This window comes from Neofelis nebulosa, chromosome 9, assembly GCF_028018385.1.
Source record: "Neofelis nebulosa isolate mNeoNeb1 chromosome 9, mNeoNeb1.pri, whole genome shotgun sequence".
Classification (NCBI taxonomy): domain Eukaryota; kingdom Metazoa; phylum Chordata; class Mammalia; order Carnivora; family Felidae; genus Neofelis; species Neofelis nebulosa.
In genome coordinates this window covers 102,692,803-102,705,251 of record NC_080790.1, presented here as the reverse complement: position 1 = coordinate 102,705,251, position 12,449 = coordinate 102,692,803, and the positions used below count along the sequence as shown (strand labels likewise).

At 35.4% G+C, this 12,449-nt stretch overlaps 1 protein-coding gene across 15 annotated transcripts in view; it reads right to left on the bottom strand.

Annotated features, from left to right (window-relative positions):
• The window catches only part of TASP1 (taspase 1), a 389,761-nt gene that overhangs the window by 201,722 nt on the left and 175,590 nt on the right, over nucleotides 1–12,449 (bottom strand). Inside the window, exon 13 of one of the 15 annotated variants that reach the window (XM_058684870.1) lies at nucleotides 5,731–5,750. The exons of the other annotated variants lie outside the window; for them this stretch is intronic. Within the exon in view, the coding sequence (XP_058540853.1) occupies nucleotides 5,748–5,750 (3 nt within the window). The 3' untranslated portion in view covers nucleotides 5,731–5,747. Of the gene's footprint in view, nucleotides 1–5,730; nucleotides 5,751–12,449 lie in introns of those variants that run through there. 15 annotated transcript variants of the gene reach the window in all.

Here is a 12,449-nt window from a genome sequence, read left to right as displayed (position 1 = left end):
TCAGATCCATAACGCTGATAACCCCTAAATTAATCCTATCACTCAAACTAAAGAGAAAGATGGCTCCTCTGCATAGCTTTGGCAGAAAAAGACCAAGGGAGTGTTTCCATCTGCCTGACTGGATACCACATTCCTTCTTGAATCAACCACCACAGCCAGAAGGATGACTATTCCGATTGGCTTATACTGGGTCACATGCCCACCCCTGTGACATGGGAGATGGGTCAGCCCTACTCAAATGGGGTCTGAATGGTTCCTTTCAGTAAAGAATGGTCTCTTGTATCTGGAGAGGAGTGTTGAAACGTGTGCCCAAACACACACACATATCTTTTTTTTTTTTTTTTTTTTTTTTTGGCCTCTCCCAGGAAATTAGGAGATCTGTGTTGTAGGCTTAACTCTGACTACCTAGATGCATGATGCAGGTCACCAGGTTGACATTTGATATTTGGTTCTGGAGATGACTCATCCAATATCAGCCTGAAGTATTAAAAGAGAGACTGAAACAGTATTTGAAAAAATCTTAGAAAAGTATAAAGCGCTATATAATATATAAGACTATTATAATAAGTGAATAAATACAACTGATAAAAATAGGAAAGAAACTCTTTCTTACCTCATCCAAACCTATAACAATCTTTAAAACATTCGTTACAATAAGGAGCAACATAAAAGGCTTCAGATCACAACTGGTCTAGACAACAAAGACAGGAACGTTTGGGTACCACCTTTTTGGGACTTCAGGGCCATAATGTTCCCCTCAAAAAATGACTTGCCTCATTCTATTCCCATCCCTGTTCTAGTCATAACCTCCTTACTCTGTTGATCTTCAGGAACCAAAATAAAAAAATTTAAAGTAACCATACACATATTGTTTCAATCCTTAAATGATTTTGACGAATTGACTTTCATTTGCTATGGCATCTGTTTGCAATAGCAGAAGACTGACAATCTATAAACATCCACTAAAAAGGGTCTACATAATAAAATTATGCCATATCCACATAATGGAATACTATACAGCTGTGAAGAAAAATAAAGAAACTATGCACTAACTCAGAAGGATTGCCTAGATAAATTCAGTGAAAAAAGCTAAATGTAAGGTTGTCATATAACTATCTTGCCACTGTTTGTGTAAAAGGCAAGAAAAGAACACACACATCATGCTGCTGCACATAAAGGCATGGGATCTCTCTTGATGAATACAAAGAAACAAATTACCTTGGTTTTCTCCACAAAGAAGAGCTGGGTTGGCTGAAGAACAGAGTTTGGGAGAGACTTCTCCCTGTTTATCCTTTTGTATCTCTTGTATCTTGCATCATGTGACTATACTAACTTTGTACCAAATAAATAACAGACTGATAGCACAGTACAGCATAAACTTTATGGAAGGACAAAGACACCACCAGGTCATACAGATCTCTAATAACCAAGCACAGAGGTTGATGCATTTGGCTGCCAGAACAATCAACTCTAGGCTTAATAGTCTAACACAACAGTTGTGTTAACATAGGGTAGTGACTGGAATATAACAATAATCCCATTCTTCCCTATTACCTTCATGGTGGGGACCACAAAGCACATGGTTACCTAATATTTGGGCAAACGCATGTTTCTGCTAACAAAAACAGGGGATGGAAGTGACCAATTAGGGATTCAAACAAGAGCATGTCCCCATTTATGTATGTAAGTATGTGTGTGTATATGCTGGTATATACATGCACAAACACACACACACACGTACAAACACAATAAAATTTGAAAATAAATGAGTAGCCAGATCTTTAATACACTTTCCATTTCATAAACACTGGGGATATACACAGAACCATTTATGAGTGTTTTTTGCAACACCTAAGAGAAGACCAATCTGACTGTGACTTAAACAAATTGGAGTTTACTTTTCCCACCTAACATGCAGTCTAGAGGAAAGTGGCTTTTGCATTTGTGGCAGCACATCTACAGTGTCAAGGCCATGATTTCTGTGAGTCTTGTCTGTTTCCTTATGGAAACAAGATGGTTGCTCTTACTCCAGGCATCACATCCATATTCAGGACAGGAAGAAGATAAAAGAGGTAATATCAGCCCTTTTTATCAAGAAAACAAAAGACTGTCCCAGAAAACATCAAGTGGACTCTCACTTGCATCTCATTAGCCTGACCCAATACTGTATGCCTATTTCTGAAAAGGAGTCTTAAAACATAAATATTTAGCTTTTACAGTCTGTGTAATAGAGGCATGCAAGGGTGAAATAAGTTAGAATGACTACTAGACATTCTAACCAGCCCACAGTGTGTGCCACAAGTACTGCAAAAGTTGGCATGTAGAGACGATGAAATGTGACCCCTGACAGTTTGTGTTCTTTATTGCCTGCTTTCAGAATATTTTCATATGTGACAATATTGAGAGCTTTTCATAAATCCAAAAAATAAAAAAATTAATGTACACATCATATATTCATATTTATGTGCCTTCATATTAAATGTAATTGTCCTGCCAAATAAATGCACATCCAAAACACACATATTTATTTTCTGTATATTTTTCCTTAAATATAAGTTTTCATTTGTTTAATGAACTATGTTATAATTGTAATTAATTTCTCAGGATCTGTAAAGCAGTTCTGTTCCCTTCACTTTGTTAACTGGTAAAGTTTTGTTATAACTTAAGTCCCAAAGAGTTGTTACTTTCATCATAAGCTTTTCTACAAAGGAAGTCAATTACCCTTGAGTGTCATCATTAGTCTACAGTGCAAAAGTAATACACATAAAAATATTTTTTTCCTGAGCCATTTCCATGTAAGTTGCAAACACTATAAGCTTTCATTCTAAATACTGTGGAAGAGACCCCCTAAAAACAAAGATACTCTCTTACCTTCAGAATTTTTCATGTCTAAAATATTAATAATTCTTATACTACTAATTGGCAATTTTTATGAATAACTATTATTACTTAATCTGTTAAAATTTCTCTAATTGTCTCTAAAAGTATATCAAAGGCTAATCATTCCCAAATGTTTTTGTTTAAAGTGCTGTGTTTTCAAAATTATTTATCCAAAGGGAGTTCATTTTTACTTATATCATTTCTACTGGCTATCAGTCAGGTGGTGTTTGGGTTGGATTCTTTAAATACAGGTTTCTATATTTATAAAACAGTCAATTGTTTTGCATTTTTGTATCTAAATAATTACAGAATACAGTGAGAAGCTCTTGAGAATATCATATTTTACAGGAAGGAAAGGAAAGTAGGGAAGAAAAACAGGCAGGATTATTTTTGACCTAAAAAAAATATGGAAATGCAAACACACACACATACACACACACTTAGAGCAAACACACTCAAAGTTTACCCCAAAAATACAATTACAGAATTCCAAGTCAAAAATACAAATAAGAAACTACTTGATTTAAATGTTTAAAATGAATATAAATCTGCTACTTAAATCAAATAAAGAAAATACTCTGAGCTTACCCAATTTGAAACTGAAAATCAAGCCAGAAGCAAGGTACCAAAGCAGAAAATCATCAGTGTCATTGAGCCTCAGAGGGACTATGTGAGAAGCACTCAAAATAAGCTTCCCATGATTAATGCTAATGAATGAACTGGGTTCTACCACATTCATAAAAGGTTCTGAATAATGTTGTTTACCCACACCCTATTCTTCCTTCATGAATACGTGGTTTTCACAGATTCAAAAATTATACTTACACTCAAATATCTGATGACAAAGAACATTAGGCTACAATGTGGGAAAGCAACTTTACAACCACAAAAACAATTCTAAAATTTATTATGAGCATACAATATATGGATTTATTTATTTACCCACATCCATCAAATGTAATATAAGGTCTGTTCAAATGAACCAGTCAATATATTGTACAACTCAGCCTTCAGCTTCATATGATTTAATTTTCCTTTGCTTCTTGCAACATTATAATTATGCGCTTGGAGTTTATTATAACTAATATTAGTGGTTTTGTCCACATGCTCACAAACTAAAGGAAAAGACAAAAAAGCTTTCTGATCACCTAATCAGTACCCTCAGGAAAAAAAAAAATTGCTAATATGGAAACAAAGATCTTTATTTCTTTTCTGCATGGGATGAAACAAATTCCTTGTGTGGTTTTAATTACATCCTAATATTTCATAAACATCTTTTAGAATAAAATTCAAATTACGTGATGGTACCAACTTCTAAAATCAAGTCCACAGTCCCTTACATCTGGCCACATTTGAATCAAATAGACCAGCAACAAAACTACTGTTCTTTTTAATGTAACATGTTTACAAAGGTGTTGTTGCTGTTTTTCATTTTTAATACTGTACTTATTATTTGCCTTCTATCCAAATAATATTACCAAATTATTTCCAGGTACCAAAATTCCATAGCTAATTTAAATGGTCTTTTCTTTGTTTTCCCAAAGGTCTGTGTGAGTAAGAACACACCTGCTATGGACAAATCATCCTTTGTTATTTTAAAAGCTCCAACTATCCAAAATATTTGGGATTTCCAGGCTGTAGGAGGAGGCTAGAGCTCTTGTATAAACAGGAAACCTAGGCCACAGGGAGAAAACCAACATTAGCTGGGAATGCCCCAAGCCCTACAAAGTTAGACTTCTGGTGGTGGCTACCCATTTCCACTTATTCTGATAAGTCCATATTATTAGTCTGCTGCTGATCAACTCTGTTAGTAATTTAATACAATAACAAGGCTTTTGTTTTTGTTTTTTGTGTTTTTTTTTTCTTATTTGTAAGAGGAGAGGAAGAAAAGAAAACTGATTGAGGCTGCCTAGTTTTATTTCAAGATTCTCCTTTAAGAATAATGCATCAGCCATGCCACAGAAGGGAACTTCTGGGTTTCTTTTGAAATTGGGATGCTTCTGTTTCTTACATTCAATATGCACTGAAAAAAACAAACTTGGGTGTTACTCAATTTAGTAAGAAAATAAACTATTTATTTCCAAAATGATTATCCAAGTCAATAAATGTGATTTTCCACCATCCTTTCCAGCCAAAGGAAAAAAAAATGCCTCAAATTTTTACTACTTTCACAATTCTCCTGAATATTATCTATAATCACTCTTCCTATTATGGGATCTCCTAGCCTTTCTGTACAATGTTTCTGCATCTTGTTTTAAATAAGATACATAAGTATTTTTTAAACTTATGTTAAAAATAAACAAAAAAAGGAGACCACTCTGAGAAGTATTTCAGAGCTCACCACAGCAACTCCTCAGAAAAAGACAAGGAAAAAGCTCAATTTTGCCATTAGCTTCCCAAACAGCATTCTTGAAGACCCTTAGAAAACCACCTAAATTTCTAAAATGACTGTTTAAAAACTTAAAAATAAATAAATAAATAAATATCTTCATAGTTAATTGCTATTATTCTTTTTCCCTTTTATTTCCAATCCATCCTCTCACTTAAATTTATTCTGACTTATAAAACTTCTACACATTTAAAAATATTCTGGGATTCTACATATGTATCTTTTGTTACACAGGAAGAAAAATATAATTTATTTTGCAACTTTGTGACATTCCCTGAGACACATTCCAGTTAAGGAAGAAAAAGATGAAAAGCAAAGTATTAATCTTCAATAACTTTATGTACTATGCAAAGCTGTGGATGCCAGTCATCTACCAAACTCTAAACCCACCTCACCTGTCACCAAAGAACTTGGCTCAAGAACTTCTTCACCATTTCTAGGTCTCTTTCCTTCCCCGCTGCTCAGTGTTCTCCTTTTGTCACTATGATACAAGGTGAGAAGTTGACTTACATCCTCCTAATGCCTAAACCAAAAAGTTTTTTCTTGATATTCATTTACATCTCTAAACACATAGATATCCCTTGGCTATGTCAAAAAATTTTCTTCTGCCTCTGTCTTCCAAACCAGTATCTTTCTCAGCTATATCCATTCTCCCTCTCTTTCCTATCTCCTTCACAGGATTCTCTTCCATCCACTGCAAAGGCAGACATCCTCTGAGGTTTTTACCTTTGGCTCTTCATTCATTCGTTCATTCATTCACTCTTTCATTCATTCATTCCACAAATATTCTATTAGAAGTTGGGGATAGAACAGGGGCACCTGGGTGGCTCAGTCGGTTAACTGTCCGACTTCAGCTCAGGTCATGATCTCGCAGTGCACTAGTTTTGAGCCCTTGTGTCAGGCCCTGTGCCAACGTCTCAGAGCCTGGAGCCTACTTCAGATTCTGTCTCCCTCTCTCTCTGCCCCTCCCTCCCCCTTAAAAATAAATAAACATTTTTTTTAAAAAGAAGCTGGGGATAGAACAATGGGAGGAAAATAAGTCAAAATCACTGCCTTCACTGAGTTGATTCCTGCTAAAGGGAGATACACAATAAGAAACAAAAAAGTATAGAATCAAGAAGTGTTAAGAAGAGGGGCGCCTGGGTGGCTCAGTTGGTTAAGCATCTGACTTTGGCTCAGGTCATGATCTCACAGTCTGTGAGTTCAATCCCCGCCATCAGTCTCTGTGCTGACAGCTCAGAGCCTGGAGACTGCTTCAGATTCTATGTCTCCCTCTCTCTGCCCCTCCCCTACTCATGCTCTGTCTCTCTCTGTCTCAAAATAAATTAAAAAAAAAACAACATAAAAAAAAAGAAGTGCTAAGAAGGAACATAAATCTAAGTAGGAGGGTAAGAAGAGGTGTAAGAATTTTATGTAGAGTGGTTAGGAACAACCTCTCTGAGGAAATGACATGCAAGTAGATCTGGCCTCCTCAGCTGCATCATACATTCCATGGAAGATACCATAAAGTCTCAACTTTCCACTGAATTCTAAAGTCTCAACTTCCCTTTCAAGCTCAGGCCCATATATCCAACTGACTATCTTGCTTATAAATACCTTTGTGCTAACATGGTCAAGCTCAACCCCATTTTCTCCACATGTCCAATGCTCGTTAAATGACATTCTCATAATCTCTTACTGACATGTAATTTCAAGTCACTCTAGTTACGATTCCTTTTTTACTGCAACTATCATAGTCAATCAGCCATTAAGCCCCAGAGATTCTCTTGTGGAGAGTCTGATACCTGACTCTCCTCTCTATCCAATAAAATTCTGCTTCTATAATTGCAATGGCCTTCACTTCCAGGGCCTTTTTCCTCCAATCTATCCAACATGCTAGTATTGTACTTTATTACAAAAGCCTTATGTGGTCAACACTACAGTAAATCCAATTGTTGCTTTGTTTTTCACTTGTAATTACAACACTGTCTTTAATATATTCTGTACACTTTTATTTTTTTTTTATTCTGTACACTTTTAAATCAGACTACTTGCTATTCACTAAACAAGTCCAAGATTTTCCCTCCTAAAAACGACTCATTCATGACACTTTCCTCAGTCTACCAGATATGACATCTCTTATCTGCTTCTTTTGAACTCCTTTGCCCTTCCTACTTTGTCATATTTAAGAGCTTTAATTATAAAAGGAACAACATAACATAATTTACAAGGCATATTAAAAGAATAATATCCATTAATCTACTCAACAAATAGAAAAATCTAACACTCTTAATACTATTGAGACTCCCCCAGTCCTCCCTCCCAAGGGAAATTACCCTGAACTACTTGTCAATAACTTGTTCATCTCCTGTATAGTTTTACAGTATGTGGATTTATAATTAAATAGTGTTTGGTTTTGCAAAGTCCTATTAATGGTGGCATACTCACTGCAGCCATCTGCAAACTGCATTTTGTTAGTATTATGATTTTAAGGTTCATCTATACTTCAGTGTATACCTGTAATGCACTCATTTTCACTGTCATGCAGTAATCTGTTGATGGACATGGGGAGGCTATTTGCTCATCTCACAGAGTGTCCAAGAGAGACAGCATTCACAGAGAGACCCCTCCAGAAACAAAGGAATTGGCAGGTGCCATTTCCCTCCTGTGTCCCTCGGCATAAGTACAGGGCCACCTGTGGGAAGCAATGCAGCACCAACATTTGCTACCTAACTTGCTTACACAAAGCCCCACACACCCAGGCACCAGTGAAACCTCCCCACTTAGTCATGCTTGCCTCAGTCCTAGCAGGGCAGACACCCTACCCCAGAAAACTATTCCAAACCCCTGCCAACACCAAATTTCCCAACAGGGGAATTTTTCAGGGCCTTCATTCTGGTGACAGCAGTGACAGGTCTCATTTCACAAACCAGAACACACCTAGTAAAAACATGCCACATTCAGACCAGGGATGAAACACTGCCCACAACAGAAAAGACAGTCTCTGCAGACCACTGGCTGAAGGATAAAGTGGCCAAGACAAAACAAGAGAGCATACATAACACACACTAGAGACACTCCTGAAAGCAACAGGCCCTGGAAAACAGGAGATACCACATGGCAGGGCACTTCAGGAACTCTTCTTCATAAGGTCATTAACCTTAAGAATAGGAGACATACCTAACTTTCCCAATACAGAGAAACAGGCACAGAGACTTAAGACAAAATGAGAAGACAAAACAACAACAACAACAACAACAACAACAACAACAACAACAACACAAAGACTATCCCAAATAAAAGAACAGAACAAGGCCACAGCCAGCCAGAGATCTAAGCAAAACAGATATATATAACATGCCTGACAGAGAATTTAAAGTAATAATCATAAAGATACTCACTGGACTTGACAAAAGAGTGGAAGACATGAGTAAGACCCTTAACACAAACATAAGGAATAACACAGTAAGGAAAAAGGGTGTAATAAACAAAATGAGAAATACACTTGATGGGGGCTCCTGGGTGGCTCAGTCGGTTTAGCATCCAGCTTCAGCTCAGGTCATGATCCTTCAGTTCATGAATTTGAGCCCTGCATCGGGATCTGTGCTGACAGCTCAGAGCCTGGAGCCTGCTTCGGATTCTGTGTCCCCTTCTCTCTCTGCCCCTCCCCCCGCTCATACTCTTTCTGTCTCTCTCTCTCTCTCTCTCTCTCTGTCTCTCAAAATAAATAAAACATTAAAATTTTTTTTTTTTTAAAAATAAAGAAATACACTTGATGGAATGAATAAGAGGATGGAAGAAGCAGGGAATGAATTAGTGACCTGGAAGACAGAGTAATGGAAAGTATTCAAGCTGGAAAAAAAAGAAAGAAAAAAGAATTATGCAAAATAAGAGTAGACTTCAGGAACTCAGTGACTCCATCAAATGTTAATAACATTCCTATTATAGGAGTCTCAGAAGAAGAAAGAGAAAAGGGGGAAGAAAATTTTATTTGAAGAAATAATAGCTGAAAACTTTCTTAATCTGGGGAAGGAAACAGATATTCATATAGAGAAAGCATAAAGAACTCTCACCAAAATCAACAAAAGCAGATTCAGACCAAGAAATATTAATTAAAGGCAAAATATAGTGACAAAGAGAAAAATTTTTCAATCACTAAGACAAAAGAAGACAGCAACTTAAATTTCAGATGACTGTATATATATATATATATATATATATATATGTACATACATACATATATATATGTACACACCCCAAAAGATTCCCCCCAAAAAATTGCTAGAACAGATCCATGAACTCAGTTAAGTTGCAGGACACCAAGTCAATGAACAGAAGTCTGCTGCATTTCTATACACTGATAATGAAACAGCAGAAACAGAAATCAAGGGATCAATCCCATTTACAAATGCACCAACTCATAAGATATCTAGGAATAAACCTAACCGAAGAGGTAAAAATTCTGTACTCTGAAAACTATAAAACACCGATGAAGGAAATTGAAGTTGACATAAAAAAATGGAAAAATAATCCATGCTCCAGGATTTTAAGAACAAATAATATCTGTATTACCCAAAACAATCTACACATTCCATGTAAGCCCTATACTAACATTATTTTTCACAGAAATAGAACAATCATAAAATCTGTGTGGAACCACAAAGATCCCGAGTAGCCATAGGAATCTTGAAAAACAAAAGCAAAGCTGTAGCATCACAATTCCAAACATCAAGTTACATTACAAAGCTGTAGTGATCAAACCGTATTGTATTGGCACAAAGATCAATGGAACACAATAGAAAACCCAGAAATGGAACCACAACTATATGGCCAATTAATCTTTGACAAAGCAGGAAAGAATATCCAATGATAAAAAGTCTCTTCAACAAATCATGTGGGAAAACTGGACAACAACACATAAAAGAATTAAACTGGACCATGTTCTGACACCATACACGAAAAGAAATTCAAAATGGATTAAACACATAATATGAGACCTGAAATCATAAAAATCCTAGAGGAGAACACAGGCAGTAACCTCCTTGATACCAGCTGTAGCAATTTCTTACTTGATATGTCTCCTGAAGAAAGGGAAATACTATTGGGACTACACCAAAATAAAAAGCTTCTGCACAATGAAGAAAATATTCACAACTAAAAGGCAACCTATGGAATCAGAGAAGATATTTGTAAATGACATATCTGATAAAGGGTTAGTAGTCAAAATATAGAAATAACTTATAAAGCTCAACACACATACACACACACATAATCCAGTTTAAAAATAAGCAGAAGACATGAATAGACATTTTTCCAAAGAAGCCATCCAAATATGCAACTGACATGAAAAAGATGCTCAACATCTCTTAGCATCAGGGAAATACAAATCAAAACTACAATGAGATATCAGCTCACACCAGTTAGAAAGGCTAAAATTAACAACACAGGAAATAATAGGTGTCGGTGAGAATGTAGAGAAAGGAGAACCCTCTACACTGTTGGTAGGAATGCAAACTGGTGCAGCCACTCTACAGAACAGTATGGAGGTTCTTCAAAAAGTTAAAAATAAAATTACCCTACAACCCAGCAATTTCACTACTAGGTATTCACTCAAATGACACAAAAATACTGATTCAAAGGGATACATGCACCACAATGTTATACCAGAATAATCAACAAGAGCCAAATTATGGAGAGTCCAAATGTCCATCGACTAATGAATGGATCAAGCAAATATGGTATATATAAATATATACAATGGAATATAACTCATACATAAAAAAGAGTGTATTCTTTCCATTTGCAACAATGTGGATGGAGCTAGAGAGTACTATATTGAGAGAAATAATCCAGACAAAAACAAATACCATATGATCTTGCACATATGTGGGATTTAAGAAACAAAACAAATGAACATGGAAGAATAAAAAAGAGAGAGGGAAACCAAGAAATGGACTCTTAACTGTAGAGAACAAACTAATGATTGCTGGCAGGGAAGTAGGTTGGTGGGATCAGTTAAATAGGTGATAGGTATTAAGGAGAGAACTTGTTCTGATGAGCATTGTGTGTTGTATGTAAGTGATGAAACACTAAATTCTTTACCTGAAACTAATGTTACACTGTGTATTGGCCAGATGGAATTTAAATAAAAATTTGGAAAAATAAAAAAAAAAAATTAAATTTAAAAAAATTTTTAAAAAAAGAAAAATAAACAAAAAAGAAAAGAAAATAGTAACTTACAAGGGAAAACCCATAAGGGTATAGCAGGAGATTTTTCAGCAGAAACTTTCCAAGCCAGAAGGGAGTGGCATGACATATTCAGTGCTGAACATGAAAATCTACAGCCAAGAATACTGTCAATGCTATCATTCAGAATAAAAGGAGAGATAGAGAGTTTCCCAGACAAACAACACTAAAGGAGTTCAATCACTAACCCAACCCTGAAAGAAATATTAAAGGGGACTCTTTAAGTGGAAAGGAGAGACCAAAAGAGACAGTATAGAGGTAGGAAACACAAAAGCAGTAAAAATGAGTATTTCTGTAAAAAATCAGTCAAGGTAATATAAAAACACATAACTAAAACAAGAGAAGTAAAAAATGGGTTCTTAAAAAATAACTAACTTAACTAAAAAAAAAACCTTAAAACATAACTAACTTAACACAGACTATTATATGCAGAAGATATATACAAACCTCATGGTAACCATAGATCAAAAATCACCAATAAATATGCAAGAATAAAGAGAAATAAATCCAAAGATATCAATAAAGAAAATCAGCAAGTCATGAAAGACAGAAAGACAAGAAAGAATCAGAGAAAATCTTTAGAAACACAAAACAAATAATAAAATGACAGTAAATACATATCTATCAATAGTTACTTTGAGTGTAAATGGGCTAAATGAACCAATCAAAAGACATAGCATGACACAATGGATAAAAACAAGACCCGTCTATATGCTGCTTACAAGAGACTCATTTTAGACCTAAAGCCACCTACAGATTGAAAGTGAGGAGATGGAGAAACATCAATTATGAAAATGAATGTGAAAAAAAAGCTGGACTAGCAATATATTTATATTGTTATTTATAAGGGACAAAATAGACTTTCAGACAAAGACTATTAATAAGAGACATAGAAGGACACTATATAATACTAAAGGGGGCAATCCAACAAGAAGATATAACAATTGTAAATATT